Genomic DNA, 20,021 nt, shown 5'->3' on the forward strand with positions numbered 1-20,021 from the left:
CGTCGGCTCCGAACCTCCTCACCCCACCGAACCTGACTTAGGTTCTGGGACTTCATCAGTGGGTCTTTCAGAGACTGAAAATCATTCCAGTCAGCTGTGCATTTGAGCTTCGGAAATGACCTATCACAATTCAGTTTTAGAATTCGGGATGCCTCCTATATTGGGGAACAGTTTATTTCAAATTTCATTTTAAAGTAAGGGTTGTTATGAGATTCTGAAAGATGTGAAGGTCTAAAATGAATTGACTAAAATTTTAACAATTTATTTTGACACATTAACAATTGTGTAGAATTATCCCATTCTCAAGTTAAATTTAGAGGTTAAATTTAGAATCAATCCACTTATTTCATTGTCTCAAGCTTTTAAATTTCCAATTCAAATTTAGATGGGGGGGAGGTATATACATGTGTGTGTTCAGTTTTGTCTGAATTGTGACAAAACAGAATTGAAAAACAACTCAATGACAATCCTCTAAAGGAATAAATACGTTTATATATCAAGACTCTTCCTCAACTCTAACAACAGTCACAGAAGGCTGAGGAGGAAAATTATTTTCCGAATAGTTACAATGTGACTACAGCAAACCCACTACAGAGAGAACATATAAAGAGTTGTACACAATCTCTCATGGTGAAGGTTTTGTTGGGGGAGTGGGGGAATGGGTTAGCCAGGTGCTGGGTATTAAGGAGGGCACATATTGCATGGAGCACTGGGTGTTATACGTAAACAATGATTCAGGGAACACTACACCAAAAACTAATGATGTACTGTATGGTGACTAACAATGATAAATTTTTTTAAAAATTTTTAAGGAAAAGGGGCGCCTGGGTGGCTCAGTGGGTTAGGCCGCTGCCTTCGGCTTGGGTCATGATCTCAGGGTCCTGGGATCAAGTCCCACGTCGGGCTCTCTGCTCAGCGGGGAGCCTGCTTCCTCCTCTCTCTGTCTGCCTGCCTCTCTGCCTACTTGTGATCTCTCTCTGTCAAATAAATAAATAAAATCTTTAAAAAAAAATTTTAAGAAAAAGAGTTGTACACAAATCTTGAGCCAAAAATTACACACTTTGATTTTAAAAAGGAAAGAGTATTTTCAAAAATTCACCACAGGCTTACTTCTCACATTGAAATTTCAGTGGATATGACAGCAGTACGGCTTCATGCCTCTCCTCCCTTGAGCCTCATAGGATCATTTTAAGTAAAATCTAAAATTTTCTAATTCTCATCCTCTGTGATTGAAATAGTTACAAAGTTCAGAGAAAGAGCCCCATTTATACCCAGAATTGCTTTTCTTCTAAACTTTGCACCACAGGGATGATTTCATGCTACTATTTAGTACTGAGCTTAGATGTTCAACACTTAAATGTGAGTAGACAAAGGGAGGATCGGTTATCCGCTACTGGCTCAGAACACGTGAGTGAGGCTCCACCACCACCTTGGCCACTAGATTCTGTCCTGAGCACTAACTTAACTTCCTGAAGACTGCTGCTGAGAACTGTAAAGCCCACAAGTTCTGAGCTAACTCCTCCTGCCCTGTCTACCCCTTGGGAACCTGGGTCATCTACCTTCCTACCTTCCACCTTCCCCACCTCCTCCTGTACCCTCTGTAGTCATCTTTTCCTTTGATGTCCTTGGAACCTTGCTACTGTTTCTCTGCTCCCTGATCCCCATCCTGCACTCCCCTCATTCATCCCTATTCTCCCTGCCCCACTGCCGAGCTTTACCATTCCCTTTTCCTAACACCTCCCCTTTGAGTTTTTAAATTCATCACAGTTGAGGAGGAAGTATGCAGGGGTAGGACTAATAGTGGCTTCCAGAAAAATAAAGGAGTCCGCCACTCATGACACAGTGCTCCTATTTCCAGGTGTACTCTGTAAGAATTCTAAAATTCTGTAAGAATTCTAAAAAGAAAAGGTCAAGAAAGCTGCAGTAGGGCAAGAGAGCTCTGTTAGTCCCTGGTCATCATCATTTTGTCAGAGGTTCCGGGCCATGAGTGCAGCAACAGAGGGGTGGTCTTAGAACCCCACCAGCTCCGTGACTCTGAGTCCCAGATCAAGCCTCCTCACATTGACCCTTTCAGTATCTCTCAGGGTACCCAATTCCTAGTTGATCCAGAAACCTGTATTTGAGTTGTAGGGGTTTATAATACTGGCATTTAGTGAGGGCTTACCATGTCTTTGGTACTATACTAAGAGCTTTAAATGCAATATTTTATTTAACTCCCACTGAAATCCTATAGCCTAGGTTCTATTGTTATCTCCACTTTACAGATGAGCAAAGTCAGGCCCAGAGAGGCTTAGTAACTTGTTAGAAGTCACACAGTAAGTGACATATCAGGATATGAATCCAGACAATTGAAGGCACATACAGCTGGAATACTGAAATGAACAAAAATACCTTTCCTTCAAGGATTGTAGAGTTTAGTACAGGCAGAATATGATAAGGCTTCTAAAAGTCTGATTACCAAAGTGCTATGGGTGGGGTGCCAAGGAGGAAGAATACATCAGATTGGTAACTGACCAACAGCCTCATGGCTCTGAGTCCTCACAACCAGCAACACTATCTTCATAGGGTTTTAGGCATCATTACTGTTTGCTGATATAAAGAATAAACCAAAATCTCAAGCGACGATAACACCAAAAAGCTACATAATTCTTTAAGAGTTCACAAAACACTCTCTCATAACTGTGTCACTTTATTCTTTCAATAACCCTGTGAGGAGATAATTTTGTTCCTATATGTGAATAAGAAACCTTGGGAAGGTCATGTCTAGCTCACAAGCAGTAGATGAACTAAATTAACTCATGTAAAGTCCATAGCCTTTACAAAGTCATGGTGAGAGCTTCGTCACTTCTAAAAGGCCCTAAGAGATTAAATGCCCTACTCATGGCCACGCAGAGCTTAAAGAGCAGAGCCAGAACTAGGACTTATAGCTCCGATGCCAAATATACACTCTTTCCTCTGGTTGGATACAAATTCACTGGAATAGAACCATGAAAAACAAAGTGTTTTGCTTTGTTTCACTTCATTTTGTTCATGTTCAAAACCTAAAACCACAATAGTGAAGAATATTGGCGCACTGACCCCATATACTGATGGAAGGATAAATTTGTAGAATTCAAACACCATATTCAAATCTCTCTTGTAAGCCATTTCCACACATAAAGTTCTACTTTACCTTCATTAACCTCAACAATGTTATCTCCTATTTTGTAGTCTAAAAATGACTCATTATGATTATACTTACAGTATAATGATATGCAATATGATTATACTTACATGAAAATAGGTTTGATATGGACAAAAATGAGGATGAAGTTGTAAAAATGAAAATGTGTAAGATTGTAGGTAATATTTTTATTTAAAAATTAAATTTCAGGGGCGCCTGGGTGGCTCAGTGGGTTAAGCTGCTGCCTTTGGCTCACGTCATGATCTCAGGGTCCTGGGATCAAGTCCCACATCGGGCTCTCTGCTCAGCAGGGAGCCTGCTTCCCTCTCTCTCTCTCTCTCTGCCTACTTGTGATCTCTCACTGTCAAATAAATAAATAAAATCTTTTTTAAAAATAAATAAAAATTAAAATTAAATTTCAGATCCAACAAATATATGCTGAATATCCCACTAGAAGATCCAACAAATACAAATATATGCTGAGTGTCTACTAGAATCTAACACATTGTTTTGGTTTTTATAATTAAATGAATTTGATATGAATAAGAAAAAGATGAGAGAAAGAGCAGAAGGTGGAAAGGAGACTAATAATGGACATCATAGTTTTTACTCATGGGTCCACCCTTTCTTTAGTCAAAAAAAGAAAAAAAAAATCATTGCCTTATATACTTCACCCCCAGAAATTAGTAATAGCTTACTAATAGAACATTGGCCATGTACTGCAACATGTACATGCAACATATAGAAAATACATGTTGCACCTCTAAATTTCACCAAGAAGCTTCTTTTTCAATACAGCTTAGATAAAAGTTTTTTTTTAAAAATCTGTCTCTGGAAATTTTCAACTTTCTACTGTCTCACGTATTTTTATTTAAAAATAAAAGAGAGTTTATTTACAATAATTAGTGTGAAACAAGTAACTCTGGCTTGAAGCTATAAAATTTAAAATAAGAAAGAGGGCAATTATTTTAATCTGAGGGTTTTTGAAGGGGCGGGGGGGGGGGGGGGGGGGCGGGGTACCAGGGGGGGGGTATTATAGAGGGCATGGGTTGCATGGAGCACTGGGTGTGGTGCAAAAATAATGAATACTGTTATGCTGAAAATAAATAAAAAATAAATTAAAAAAAAAAAAAAGGAAGAGGGCAATTAGACTGCCAAACAGCCTCTCAGGGAGGACCAAGGTGCTAGGAAAGGTTAGATGAGTCAAAGAATAGGAAAGATGAGATGGGTCAGAAAGAGCCAAAGACCACCCTTAGTCAGGACTGCAGTTGAGGTTAGATTCATCTTTCTAGTTCTTTCATTTCTGAAGGTGAAATTTCCAATCCATTTAGCCAAAGAATGCCTTTGTTTTAAAACAAAGCCTTTACGGCTATAAGTAAACACCTCAATGCCTTTCTTTTGAGGGTGAGGGCACTCTTTCAAGTAAGCTAAACCACTAAATTTCATGTAATGTTCAAATATGTTCATGTCCAGTGGGGGGGGTTATTTCCCCCAGGTAAGAAAATCAAAACACAAGTGAAGAAGGACCGTGTGCCTGGCTCCCAGGGTCCAAGTCTTGGCAGTATCGAGAGCTTTGTAGTATGTTTTTCTAATAGTTTACTCAGTTCTTTTAACGCATGTTGGTCTTGCAGTGACTGAATCACACTCTCCATCCGCCCCCCACCCCCACCACCGAAAATAAAACTAGAAGTTCTGGAAATTCAGCCCAAATATGTTTTAAATTTCTATTCAAATGAAGGACCGTGACGATTCCTTATCTGGAAAATAAAGGTGAGTAACTTCGGAATATGCCAGCTAATTGGTCATCTCAGGCAAGCTCCTTTCCTTACTTAAAATGTACTGATAAGCTGACATAAATTAATTTAGAATTCTAAGTTTGGACATCTAGAAGTTATGCATCAGAATTAGGTGCAACATCCTCTGGTCGCTTCAATTCCAGCATCCACACCAGAAGGCACTAATGCTGGAAGCCCAGGTTCAAGGCAATTAGGATGGTAATTTTAATGGAGTAAAGAGCAGCATATGGAAGCAATTAGGAGTGGGGTTAAAAGCCAGATGGCCTGGGTTTAACTCCTGGCTCTCCTATTGGCAAGCTATTTGATGGCACTATTTTCTCCTCTGTAAAATAGGAACAATAATAATAGTACATAATCTGCCTTCACTGAGCTACTGTAGAGATTAAATGAGTTAAACCTCAAAGAGTAGGAGGTATATTTATACTTCTAAGTGATTACAGCAATTCATCCATAAAAACATTTGTTTGCCCTTAAAAAATAGTTTTGTAGGTGCCAAGTAGTTAAACATAGAAAAACTCTGAGTACAGTGGGCTAATCAAGACATACCGCAGAGTTTTGGCATTTGGAGGACTCCGTTCCTCACTGACCCAAAGATTAAACCAATAAAGCTCTATGTAGGAGTCAGACCAAGATCAATGGAGATAAAAATTTTATCTTTGTTATTAATAAAGCTGTGGAGGGACATCTGGGTGGCTCAGTCAGTTAAGTGTCTAACTCTTGACTTCAGTGCAGGTCATGTCTCAGGGTCCTGAGACTGAACCCTGTATCAGGCTCTGCACTCAGCTTGGAGTCTGCATGTCCCTCTCCCTCTGCTCCTCCATCCCCTGACCCCCATCCCCCTAATCACTCCCTCTCTAAAATAAAATAAAATAAAGCAAGCAAGCTGCTGGAGACCAGGCTATAGGTCTGTGGACTCAATGGGCTTGCTAATACTTACCTGTTAGACTCATCTAGCTATTGATAAGGGAGGCTCTGAACTACCATGACCCTCCTACCACCCCCACCAGGAGGATCTGCTCCTGTAAGATTGCTGGAATGAGGGAGCAAAGCAGAAGCTACTGTGCACACAGGCAGAGTCCAAAGGAAAAGGGAAGGAAGGAGGCTCTGGGTCCTGTACACTGCCCCCACCCCACCCCCACCCCCACCTTAGACAGCAATTAGAGAAGTCACTATTGGGGGAGGGGAGAGTGAGCAAGGAAGTTCAAGAGACTTGAAGTGTTATTTTGGGGCTGTCCTTCCAAGTGGAAATGTAAAGAATGAGACCTAGGAAGAAGTAGGAGAATAAGCATTCCCATCTCATCATGTTGCCACAGTGAAAAAGCCACTCTGTGCCATCCAATCAGGTAGCCACAAGTCACATATGGCTATTTAAATCTAAACTTAAAAATCCAAACTGGGACACCTGGGTGGCTCAGTTGGCTAAGCATCTGCCTTAGGCTCAGGTCATGATCCAGGGGTCCTGGGATGGAGCTCCACATTGGGCTTCCTGCTCAGCAGGGTGTGTGCTTCCCCCTCTCCCTCTCGCACTCTCTCAAATAAATAAATAAATAATCTTTTTTTAAAAACCTAAATTAATTAAAATTAAATACAATTTTAAATTCAGTTCCTCAATTGCACTAGCCAAATTTTAAGGGCTCAGTATCTACATGGGGCTTATGGTCTTCACATTAGGTGGCACAAAGTTATATTTCCCTCACTGCGGAAAGTTCTATTGGACAGTGCTGGGACACACAGATCATGACCTCATGGAAACTTGTCTAAATGTGTAATTCATCTTAAAGCAATGCTAATAATATGCCCATTGGACTAGTTTTCTTCTGCCTGCTGTTTGCATGTACACTTGCCTTCCATGCCTCAATCCATAGATAGTTTTGCAAGAACATGCAAGCATGTGTACTATAACATGGAAAATACAACTAAATTAAGAATGAAGACCAAGAGAAATACAAACTACAATTCCAAGGCTAGAGGGCAAACTGGAGCACAGATAAGCTGGCTGTGAGGTCCTACAGAGTTAGGAGATTTGAGACATACATTTGATTCCTGCCTTTCTGGGACTCACCCCAAAGAATGTGATAAGTGAACACACTAGAGTGTGGAGTATTAGTGAACAAGTGATTTCAGTCTAACATTTATCCCTGTTAGAGCATGTACAGGGGGCTCTTTAAGTGCACAATTTTTACGAATACCTGAAGTAGGAATATACCTAGCATTGCCACTGAAATATTCAATTCCAAATAATACAACAGTTAAACGTGTGGCATACTTTAATTGTTGCTAATTCCTCTATAACCCGACACCATTTCTGGCATAAAGTAGTTGCCAAAAAAAAATTTTTAATGCATACTTCTTAGAATTCTATGTATGTCAGTTTAAAAAAATAACGTTGAAGGTTCAGGTTAACTATCTAGCTGCAGCAAAACTCTTTCACTGTAATCATTTTAATTGAAAGTAGAACTCAAACAAGTGGCATGAAGCCCTTTCTTCTTAAGCAAAGACTCCTGACTGTATCTTAGCTTTTTTCTTAAATAGAGCATGTAGATGTATATTAGTACCCCACTCATCCAGAACACCCTGAACTTTTAAAGATTTTAACATTTTCTCCCTCTGTCTTCTTTCTTACAATAAAAGACTGACATTCATTCAGCCGACACTTACTGTCTGCCCCCTACGATCCAACACGGCACTAGGTGTGAAAGAGCCGGCAAATCAACATGCTCTTTGCCTTCAAGAGTCTTGTAGTCATCTCAGTTGAAACAATCACAGCACATAGGGCTGGAAGGGATCTTGGAGATCATATAATGGTCTAGCACCTTGATGTGACACATGAAGAAACCAAAGGCAGAGAACAAAGACTGCTATCACTGAAGGAATGGAGCAGACCCAGCTCTAACCCAGTTCCCTTTGGTGTACTTCCACTATATAGATATCCCCAGCTTTTTGGGTGTTTGCATTATAACACTTCATTTTACAGACCTACATTAGTGCTTGTTTTCACTAACTGAAAGAAACCCAAAAAGGATTTTTACTTTTATGAAAAAAGGAAAAGCAAAAATAGCATTCAGCCTTTGCTTTGCAGCAAGCCCTTACAAAGGTCATGTGCACCAGAGAGCAGTAACAGCCCCACCAAGTTCTTTCCCAGGGGAGCTAACCTCAGCATTTGACATGAAGACGCCATAACTTTGAATGGTCTGTGAACATTTGTGTTTTATCTCATTTTGTGCATCCGTTAGCAAGATGTGTCCTAAGGTATCAGAAAGGCCTAAGACATTATTTTAGGGTTCTGGGAATACTCAAAAAGTTGTCCATATAAATTAATGGTAATTGTTTCTTTGCTTTGCATCAGGTCGGCTTATTCGAGGCTCAGAAATGCTCTGCTTTCAGATAACAAAGGATACCTATATCTGTCTCCATCTTTCCTACAGGGTGCTTTCTTCTAACAGATGCACTAATGTACGGTTGTTAAACTTTAATGAGCTGGAAAATAAGCTGGATAAGCTAATTTAAATTGTGTCTAATATTAAAGTAAACACAGCTGACCCTCCAACATGGGAGTAAGAGGCACCAACCCTCACATGCAGTCAAAAATCTGTGTGCGGGGCACCTGGGAGGCTTAGTTGGTCGAGCATCTGCCTTTGGCTCAGGTCATGATCCCAGGGTCCTGGGATTGAGCCCCACATTGGGCTCCCAGCTCCATGGGGAATCTGCTTCTCCCTCTGACCTTCTCCCCTCTCATGCTCTCTCTCCCCCACTCTCAAATAAATAAATAAATAAATAACCTTTTAAAAAAATCCATGTGTAACTTCTGACTCCCCCAAAGCTTAGCTATTAATAACCTCTTGTTGCCCAGAAGCCTTTTCGATAACATAAACAGTGGATTAGCACTTATTTTGGTATATTGTATGTATTATACATGGCATTCTTACAATAAAGTAAGCTAGAGAAATGAAAATGTTATTAAGAAAGTTGTAAGGAAGAGAAAATACATTTATAGCATCATACCATGTATATTGGCGGGGGAGGGGTATGGGGAGGGGACCACATACAAGGAGACCCATGCCATTCAAACCCATGTTGTTTGAGAGTCAATTGTAAAATGTGAGAATGCAGCAGACTGTCCTACGTACAAGGAGCAGAGGCCACAGAACACGGACTGTGAGACCTCTGTCTTGGCTGTGCCAAAAACCTTTGTGCTCATTTTTGGTTTTCAGCTATTTTCCAAAAAACCGAGGTTGTTAGGGACATAAACCCTTTTCTCTTTAGAGGGTGAGCTCTTTTGCAGCTGGCCGGTCCCATGTCTCCTTAGCACAGGCTATTCTAGAAGATCAGTATGCATAGACAGTGCATTAATGAAAAAGTTTTCTGAAAGGGAATGGTTAGGAGTCTCCACTGAGCTATTCTTATAAATAGATCTTGGGGCAACTTCTTTTTCCTGTGGGAAAATGTCTCAAATTTAATGAAGAACACAGCTTAATACATAAAACTGCACTCTACACAAAAATTGTCCTAAGTAATCTAGTGTGTATTTGACATAAAGACTACAATAACTTGAATTTTTCATCTCTGACCTGTTACCTCTTACTGCCCTTCAGTTAATATGAGCTACAGTTCATCACATGTATTATCGTCATTGAACTGATGCCCTGATTTTAACAAGGAAACTGTAACATAGGCAGCTTGAGAATATAAATTATAGTGCATTTGATATATATGTAAAGCAAAAGTTCATAAACTGCATTTTATTAGTTCAGAACAATCAAGACATTTTCTGATTGTGGTCACTCAGTAAGAAGCACATACTGTCCTTAACTATATTGCAAATTAACAGTAATAATTCTATTATTGAGGGATAGGATTCAAAATATGTGAGAAAAAAATGCATTCTTAAAGTACTCTGGAGCATTTTAAAAGCTCTTATTTATATGAAGTGATTGACAGCTTGATTTAAAATCTTTTGTGTCTCTAATTTAAAAGATCAAAAGGGAAATTGAAAAAGAGATAACTACTCAGGCTTATCTGAGTTACCACACTATTCAAAGTAATTAATCAATATGTTTTCAAAAGCATTTTATAATTGAGACTTTTTACTAATACATTCTGGTATTCTCTTCTTAATTATTATGAATTAGCATAGACTTACAAAACTTGCAAATGTAAATGCTTCAGTACATATGCTATTTTAATCTGAGATAAATTCTGTAACAATACTAAATACTCACAGCAACAAAATGGTTATTTTCTAATTTAATGACGTCTCCCACTTTGACATTCATCCATTTTTCATTCTGTAGTCTAAGAACACAAACAAAATTAATTGTTTTCAGGAATAGAGAACAATCAAGGGAATGTATTCACATGGTACATCATATAACAGAAGCAGATAAGACTTTTCTAGAATGCTAAATTCCAAGGACCTTGCAAAACAGTCTTTCACCTGAGTGGTGTGGGAACTAAGGCTCAGAGAGGCCAAGTGATTTGCCCAAGGATACCCAGTGAGTTAGGGGTATCCCTGGGACTAAACTCAAGATGCCTAACTCTTGGCTGTGTGATCTTTCCATCACCCTCAGTGACAGCTTTAAATACCAGCTATTAACTCTTGTTTTTACTCGACCAGAACAGTGGCCAGTTGGGATGGGTGGGGAACAGTAATAAATTCAGTCATTGACATTCTTTTCAGACTCTATATTAAAAAAATATAGAAATAAAACATCACTGCCATTGTCTCCGAAGTTTGTTTAGCCAGAGGCAAAAGAAAGAGGTCCACGGCCAATAGCTAAAATAGAAGTAAGAGGAAAAGGATAAAAATTTTGTAAAGGACATAAACAACAATGAATGATAAAAAACAGCCTTGGAAGACTGAATGTGAAAGAACACCTACCAATCATCCATCAACACTGTGACTAAAAGACAGGCTTGGTGGCCATTTAATGGCTAGGACCAGCAGCTCAGAATTGAGAACAATGGGGCCAAGACACTGCCCTGCTTTCTTTTAGGCTTACTATATAATGGAGTCCCTAGTCTACCCTTTGCCAGATTCAAAAGGGTTTATGATAAAAAGCTATTGTGTTTAGTTGGTTGGGCCCCCTGCGACACATAGGGGAGACAGGCCCTCTGGAAACAAACCACCTGTGGCAGTCTACCATGATGTTAATCGCCCCTTCTGAAATTCCCTAAAACATAAACCAGCTTTGTTTTCTGAGTTAAAAGCTTTCCACACACTTCTTTCCTAGCAATCCCTTTTTAAAATAATGGGCTGGGATGAGAAGGACAGGTTCCCCAACAAGTGAAGGTGGGCATATTCATTTCATTCTGCAGTTAAAAAAAAAAAAAAAAAACCTAATTTACTTGTTTTATAGGCTGGAAAACAGTTTTAAATATTTATACAACTGTGAAATATGCCTCACACTATCAACCCTGCTGGGTCATTTGGCTTAAACACTCAAAGAATTTTTCTTTAATACGGATCCAAGTACATGTTGTTCTGGAAAGTTTTCAATTGCAGCATTTTCATCTCTAGCCAAAATTCAATCGCTTTTCCAATGCCACACTTTCCTGCACTTTATCTAGCTCAACAACAATGGGAGAACCTAGGAAGCCTTCTAAATCTCGTTTTATTTATTTTTACAGATATGGATTATGTCCTGGTTTATTCCTCCTGGACACCACCTCCTTTGGAGCATTAGTGACATTTCTCAGGGGACAGTATCTCAGATTAAAGTTGATATGAACGGACTGAGATAGAGACCCTGTCTTTATTTATACAAAATGTCCTGCTACTGAATTGCCCTTAAGTCTCTACTGAAAGTGCCATCTGCTTTAAGGAGAAGCTCAGATGATACGAAGTTTCATTTCCAAACTTATTCCTCCTTCCCATCTACTATAAGGTCTAGGAAAGACTGCACCCTAACTTTTCCACCCAAATGGAAAATCAAAGTAAAAAGGGAACCAACTCTACAGGATCTCTTACACATTCCAAAACTCATGTTTTATAGTTAAGTTTGAACAGATAAACAGCAACAGTCACTATTTGGGAGAACAAACCAAAACCTGAGTTTTCTCACATAAGTTCTAACTTGTTTTTTTAAGTCTAGTATCTTATTATTTCCCTCTGTAAAACCAAAGCAATTGAAAAGAAATTAGTATAAGTGTGCTGGTGTCCATGGGAATTACAGTAGGTCATGTGTGATATCTTGGCCAAACCCCTTATTTGAGTATATATCTGTCAAAAAATCTGTTAACCCCAAACAAAGGAGGTATTTTCAAAAATACTATTTCCTAGTCTATCTTGGCAGGTAATGATAATACTAGGATCTCAGAGGTATATTTCAATGAGCATTCAGGATCACAGCTACAAAAGTATCCAAACTTACTGAACAAGTATAAGCTGATAAAGACCTGCAAGTGAATTTAAATCATCTGTATCCCACCATTTTTACTGTCCTACCCACTACTAACACCACTGATGACACAACATCAAAGACATACCAGCAGGAGCAGCAGACAGGAAGATTTGCTTTAAAGCTCATCTTTGAAATATTTCTCAACTTCTTCTAAGATTTTAGCTTAAACAGCAACTGCATTTCGTCATCATCCTTAAATAATGAAAACACGCTCCCTGTCTCTCCATGTGTAGTGCAGCTGTTCTTGGGGCTCGTGTTTGAATCAAGCTTACATCACAGTTCTGTGAGGGAGAACAGGATGGCCTCATGGGCTGTGATGACGACACCCAGCTCCACAGACCTACAGCAACAAACTCTGCCTTTACCTTTGTCAGGGAAAGCTCTTCTGCTCTCATAAAGGAATTACAGTATATGTATATTCCAAAAGCAAGTTAATTCATTTCATTGCACTGAATCCAGAAATTCCAAAATTTTAAAATAAGCTTCAGTATCATCACGTAACTATTCCAGGTTTTGAAATGATATAATCTAATGATATAAATGATATATCTGATGATTATATGATTATAATTATATGATTATATGATTAATGATTATATCATTATATAAATTATATAATCTGATGATATAATGATATAAATGGTTCTTTCAATCAGGCTGTGGCTGCCATAATGATAGAGACTTCACCTTAGTAAACTCACAAGCCAGTTGTTAAATAATTAGCCAAAATTCCAGAAAGGGATTCATGAAATTTAAATTCCAAAGTCACCATAAAACATATGAAGTTAAACTTCCACAGAATGGTAACTAGAATTACCTTAAGAAAGGAACTTTTAAAAAATACACCCACTAACTACATGCCTATTCTTAGAACATCAGAGAATCTGAGTTCTGAGAAAATGTGGTGAGAGTTGGCAACTGTATATAGTAATAGTTTGATAAATTGGTCTGAATCTGCTTCCTCCTGATGAGACATCTAGAGACTTGGGAATGTAATTTTGAGTGAGAGAGCACCTACCATGCTCCCTGCCATTGAACTATTAGCTCCAGAGGCTAGAAATCAAGCATTTGCTCTGAGCAAGATACCAAGCCCATTGCTGAAGCATAAGGGCAGAAGGAGATCTTGTGGGCTCCATAAGTCTCCTGTCATCCTTTCCATACTTCAATACTCTGACTGCCTATTAGCAACATAGATTCCTGAAAAGATAATTTCTTCAAAGATACAGATGACATGTTGGAGTACTAAAGAGACAATCAAGAAGGTTGACATAACCGACCTCCCCTCATTAACCAGACAATCCACATACAATATGTTTGGTTTCTTCTCTCAAGCCCACGTAAGACCTATAACTTACAAAAATATTTTCCTGCCCAGACAGATCTTACTTTATACATCACTGCATCCTCATGACCTAGAATAATGCCTAATTTCTAGTATGCACTCAACAAATTTTTGTTGACTGAATGAAAATACAGAATCATTATTGCCAAAAACACTTGTTGAGTGATAGCATTTCCCTGAATGCCTAATAAGAATTATAATAACCAACATTTATTTAGTGCTTACTGTATTCCAGGGACTGTGCTGAAGCCTTCATGTACAAGGTTTCCAAATAAAACAAGTGATACTCAATTAAATTTGAATTTCAGATAAACAACAAGTCATTTTTTAGTGTAAGTGCCCCTATACAATATTTGGAATATACTTATACTAAAACATTATTATTCTGGACTTCAAGTTTAACTGGGCATTCTGTATTTTAGTTTTCTACACCTGGCAACTCCAGTCATGGATCTTATCTCATTTAATCCTCACAACAACCCTGCAAGATAGGTACTGTTGCTACTCCCATTTTATAGAATAGAAAACTGAGGGTCAGAGAAAGAGAGACATTTGCCCTATTTTGCAACATCTATCAAAAATTTTAATGCTCACCTACTTTGAAATAGATATTTCCTCTAAAACAACTGATCATACAGGAGCTCAAAGATGGATGTACAACAATGTTTATTGCAATATTAGCTTATAAACTATCAATACACATTAATAAGGATTCGATAGACATACCATGGTATACCTATTTAGTTATGGCTCATCTACTTGATGGAATGAATACAGTTCAATAAAATAAAAATTTTATTCAAAAATAATAAGATAGGTCTATATGTGCTAATATAAAATATCCTCTCAGTTACATACTAGATTAAAAATAAGCATTGCAGAACACTGCATATAGACGATGAGATTCTAACTGTGGTTTGAAGCAGGAACATACCTACACAAAACTCTATTCTTACATACATAGAAAATTTCTTGAAAGACACAAGAAACTATTCAGTAATTGCTACTAGAAAAAGGAAATGAACAAAAACTGGAATGGAAAGGAGACATCATTTTATGATATACATCTGTGTGCTGTTAGAATTTGGGGTGTCACATAAATTGATTAAAGGACAACTGGGGAGGGAAAAAATAGAAGAAAAGAAAACTCTTCCAAGGTCACATGTAAGTGGCAGAGCCAAGACTGAAACCTGAATCTGTCTGAATACAAAGCCCATGCTCTTAATACATCTATATTTATTATTTTTTGCTACATTTTCAGTGGTAATTATGTTTTGCCTCTTTAGAAAGAAAATGAACCCTAAATAGCAAAAGGATTTGAACGCAGCAAAGAACATACTACCGTATTTAAAATCTGCTAATCCCAAGACAGCTTGCAGTCATGGCCCCCTGACACAAATGCTCAGTAGACAGCAGCAATTTGTTTTTTTCTAATTCCACTGCTGTCAGAACCACACTAGAATAAGACATAAAGCTTGGCCCTAATCCTCTAACAACAGACTGGTGAACAGGATTTTATTACATTAGAATGAGCATCATACTCATATCTTTGGAATCTATTTATTTTGAAAAATACAGATGTTCCCCTCCTTTTTCTCCTTTCTTATTCACACAGTGATTGTGCTGTGTCAGAGTCACCAGGGAGGTCTGAAATCAGCTGCTGAAGGATGCTCTCCTATGGCAGTGGAAAGTGGGGGGTGGCGGGAGGAAGGCAAGGTGATAAAAAACATAGTCATTCAGCACGGATAATTTAATGATTTGTTGAGGAAAAGTAATCAATTGTATAGATGTCCTGCCTAATTTATATAAATCCTTGCAAATTCTGTTGTGCATTATTTGGATGCACAAACACACATATAATTTAGCCTTCCTATTCTTAAAACAGAATAATCGATTTGCTAAGTTTCACCTGAACAATAAGCCTACTAAAAGTTGTACAGAAAGTGTGTTCTCTTTAATCATTTTCCTAAACTGAAACCCTTCTTCTGAATCATCCTCTTAAGATCCTGTCTTCCATAAAATTTTAGTAGGATTCTATTAACAGATGCCTAATTGATGCTAAGACCACAAGAAAATTGGAAGAAAATTATTTCAAAGGAAGACTATTACATCTGCTCTCATAGATGAATGCTGAAGGAAATGCCTTCCATGGAGAAAACAGCCCTATTTAGGTATAGTCTGATTTCTGGGCAGCAGATTCAGAAGATCATCTACGTGCAAGAAGTTTATCAGCAAGAGGGAGGAAGCAAGATGGCAGGGGAGTAGCAGACTAAAATATCATCAGGTTCAGGAGTTCAGCCAGATAGTTACCAAACTATTCTGAACACCTATAAACTCAACAGGAGATCAAAGGGAAGAAGAACAGCAATTATAGGAACAGAAAAGCGACCACTTTCTGATAGGTAGGATGTGCAGAGAAGTGAATCAAGAGCAACGGGAAGATAGACTGGAGGGGGAGAGGCCAGCTCCTGGCAAGTGGTGGAGCAGCGGAGCACAAAATCCAAACTTTTAGAAGTCTGCTCCACTGAGGGATGTCACTCCAGACACTAAGTCAGGGGTAGAGCCCCCACAGGAACAGTGTGGTCTCAGGACCCGTGGAGTCACAGAAACACCAGGGGTGTCTCAGTGTGGCAGAGCTCCCAGGTATTGGAGCTGCACAGACAGAGCCGAGGTGGGACCTGTCAGCTCGGGGTTACGTTAAACTGTGATCCAAGGCACAGTCAGACCACTGCTCTTTGAGCAGGGTCCCCACAAGTAGTAGATCCGGAGAGACCCCTTTCCTCCTCTCCAAATGGATCAGTGTACCAGAGATAGAAATGCTTGGTCACAGGCCAGGGGAGCTCAGAGTGCAGCTAGAGACCAGGAAAATGGGAGGGAATGACAGCTTTTCTCTGAAGGCACAGTGCGGAGTGGGGGCCCGAGCTCTCAGCTCCTACAAGGCTGGAGATTTGGAGACTGCCATCCTCATTTCCATCCTCCAAAGCTGTACCAAAAGCATTCAGGAAACAAAAGCTCCAAGGAGCAAACCCAAGCAGATTACTTAGCCTGGCCCCTGGCAAAGGCAGAGCAATTCCCCCTTGCACATAGACATTTGAAAATCACAACAGGCCCCACCCCCAGAAGACCAGCAAGAGCATCCAGGCAAGACCAAGTTCACCAGTCACTGAGAACTCTAGAGCTAGGGGAAAGCAACACATAGAAATCATGGCTTTTTTCCCATGACCCTTTAGTCTTTCAAAGTTAAATTTTTTTAATTTTATTTTTTTGTACTGTTTTTTTTTAATTTTTCTCTTTCCTATTTTAATGTTTTTTAACTACCTTCTCTTATCAATATATTTTTTAAAAATCTTTTTAAATATTCCTTCTTAAAATCACATTTTATCCCTGCATTGCATTTAACCTTGTTTTTTGTATACATATAGGGGTTTTTTTCTTTAAAATTTTGGGATACAATTTCCTCTAATAGATCAAAATATACTCTAAGTCTAGTGTATAGTTTTATTCTAGTCTCGGGCCTGATTGCATTCTCTCCTCTTTTTTTTTTTTTCTTTCTCCAATCAACTCCTTATCTTGTCAATTCCTTTTTTAGAATCTTTTTTAATTTTCGTCCTTATAGTCATATTCCATACCTTCATCATGTTTACTCATATTTTTATATAAGTTCTTTTTTTCTTTAAAATTTTGGGAGGTAGTTTCTTCTAATGGACCAGAATACACCCAAAATCAAGTGGGTTGCTCTGTTCTGTTCACCAGTCATACACATACACACACACACACACACACACACACACACACACAAATACATACATACATTTTTCCCTCCTCTTTCTTCTCCCCCTGGTTTTGAGTCTCTTCTGATTTGGTTACCATATATTTTTCTGGAGTCTTTGCCATTCTTTTAGTACTTTGTTCTCTCATTCATCTATTCTTATCTGGATAAAATAACAAGGCAGAAAAATCACCACAAAAAAAAGAACAAGAGGTAGTACCAATGGCTAGGGACCTAATCAATATGGACATCAGTAATATCTCATAACTAGAGTTCAGAATAATGATTATCAAAGTGATAGCTGGGTTCGAAAAAAGCATGGAAGATGTTAGAGAATCTCGTTCTGGAGAAATAAAAGAACTAAAATCTAACCACGTTGAAATAAAAAAAAATATTAAGGAGATGCAATAAAAAATGGAGCTGTTTACTGCTAGGATAAATGAGGCAGAACAGAGAATTAGTGATATAGAAGACCAAATAATAGAGAATAGAGAAACTGAGCAAAAGAGAGACAAACAACTACTGGACCACAAGGGGAGAATTCAAGAGACGAGTAATACCATAAGATGAAACAATATCAGAATATTGGGATCCCAGAAGAAGAAGAAAGAGAGAGTGGGGGAGAACGTATATTGGAGGAAATTATACTAGAGAATTTCCCTAATATAGTGAAGGGAACAAGCATCAAAGTCAAGGAGGCACAGAGAACCCCTTTCAAAATGAATAAAAATAGGTCCACACCCCATCATCTCATAGTAAAACTTACAAATCTTAGTGACAAAGAGAAAATCCTGAAAACAGCTCAGGACAAGAGGTCTATAACATACAGTGGTAGAAATATTAGATTGGCAGCAAATCTATCTGCAGAGACCTGGCAGGCCAGAAAGGCCTAGCATGATATATTCAGAGCACTAAATGAGAAAAATATACAGCCAAGAATACTATATACAGCTAGGTTGTCACTGAAAATAGAGAGAGAAATTTAAAAAAAGAAAAAGAAAAACTTCCAGGACAAAGTTAAAAGAATTTGCAAACACCAAATCTGCCCTACAGGAAATACTGAAAGGGGTCCTCTAAGCAAGGAGAGAACCTAAAAGTAACAGACCAGAAAGGAATAGAGACAACATGCAGTAAAGTCACCTTATAGGCAATACAATGGCACTAAATTCATATCTTTCAACAGCTACCCTGAATGGGCTAAATGCCCCAATCAAAAGACACAGGGTATCAGAGTGGATTAAAAGAAAAAATCAATATGCTGCCTACAAGAAACTCATTTTAGACCCAAAGACACCTCCATATTTAAAGTGAAGGAGTGGAGAACCATTTACCATGCTAATGGACATCAAAAGAAAGGTGGGGTGGCAATCTTTATATCAGACAAATTAGATTTTAAGCCAAAGAATATAATAAAGGATGAGGAAGGACACTATATCATACTTAAAGGGTCCTTCCAACAAGAAGATCTGACAATTTTAAATATCTATGCCCCTAACATGACAGCAGCCAATTATATAAACCGATTAATAACAAAATCAAAGAAACACATCAACAATAATACAGTAATAGTAGGGGACTTTAACACCCCCTCATTGAAATGCACAGATCATCTAAGCAAAAGATCAAGAAGGAAATAAAGGCTTTAAATGACACATTGGACCAGATAGACATCACAGATATATTGAGAACATGCCAACCCAAAGCAACAGAATACACATTCTTCTCTAGTGCACATAGAACATTCCCCAGGATAGATCACATCCTGGTCACAAATGAGGTTTCAACCAGTAACAAAAGATTGGAATCATTCCCTGCATACTTTCAGATAACAGTGCTCTGAAACTAGAACTCAATCACAAGAGGAAAGTTGGAAAGAACCCAAATACATCGAGGCTAAAGAGCATCCTACTAAAGAATGAATGGGTCAACTAGGAAATTAAAGAAGAATTGAAAAAATTCTTGAAAATGAAAACACAATTGTTCAAAGTCTTTGGGACACAGCAAAAGCAGTCCTAAGATTTAAGTATATAGCAATACAAGCCTTTCTCAAGAAACAAGAAAGGTCCCAAGTATACAACTTAACCCTACACCTACAGGAGCTAGAGAAAGAACAACAAAGAAAGCCTAAACCCAGCAGGAGACGAGAAATGAAAAAGATCAGAGGATAAATCAATGAAATAGAAAACAAAAGAACAGTAGAACAAATAAACAAAACTAGGAGCTGGTTCTTTGAAAGAATTAATAATATTGATAAACCCCTGGCCAGACTTATCAAAAAGAAAAGAGAAAGGACCCAAATTAATAAAATTATGAATGAAAGAGGAGAGATTGCAACCAACACCAAAGAAATACATACAATTATAAAAACATATAATGAGCAACTATACACCAGTAAATTAGACAATCTGGAAGAAATGGATGCATTCCTGGAGACATATAAACTTACCAAAACTGAACCAGGAAGAAATAGAAAACCTGAACGGACCTATAATCAGTAAGGAGATTAAAGCAGTCATCAAACTCTCCCAACAAACAAGAGCCCAGGGCCACA

General features: G+C 38.3%; 1 protein-coding gene across 3 annotated transcripts in view; it reads right to left on the reverse strand.

Moving 5' to 3' along the window:
- The window catches only part of ATP8B4 (ATPase phospholipid transporting 8B4 (putative)), a 255,071-nt gene that overhangs the window by 121,746 nt on the left and 113,304 nt on the right, over positions 1-20,021 (reverse strand). For all 3 annotated transcript variants that reach the window (XM_059372800.1, XM_059372801.1, XM_059372802.1), the window contains exon 7: positions 10,179-10,251. In XM_059372800.1, the coding sequence (XP_059228783.1) occupies positions 10,179-10,251 (73 nt within the window). The remainder of the gene's footprint in view (positions 1-10,178; positions 10,252-20,021) is intronic.

The sequence above is a fragment of the Mustela nigripes genome, chromosome 13, assembly GCF_022355385.1.
Source record: "Mustela nigripes isolate SB6536 chromosome 13, MUSNIG.SB6536, whole genome shotgun sequence".
Lineage (NCBI taxonomy): Eukaryota > Metazoa > Chordata > Mammalia > Carnivora > Mustelidae > Mustela > Mustela nigripes.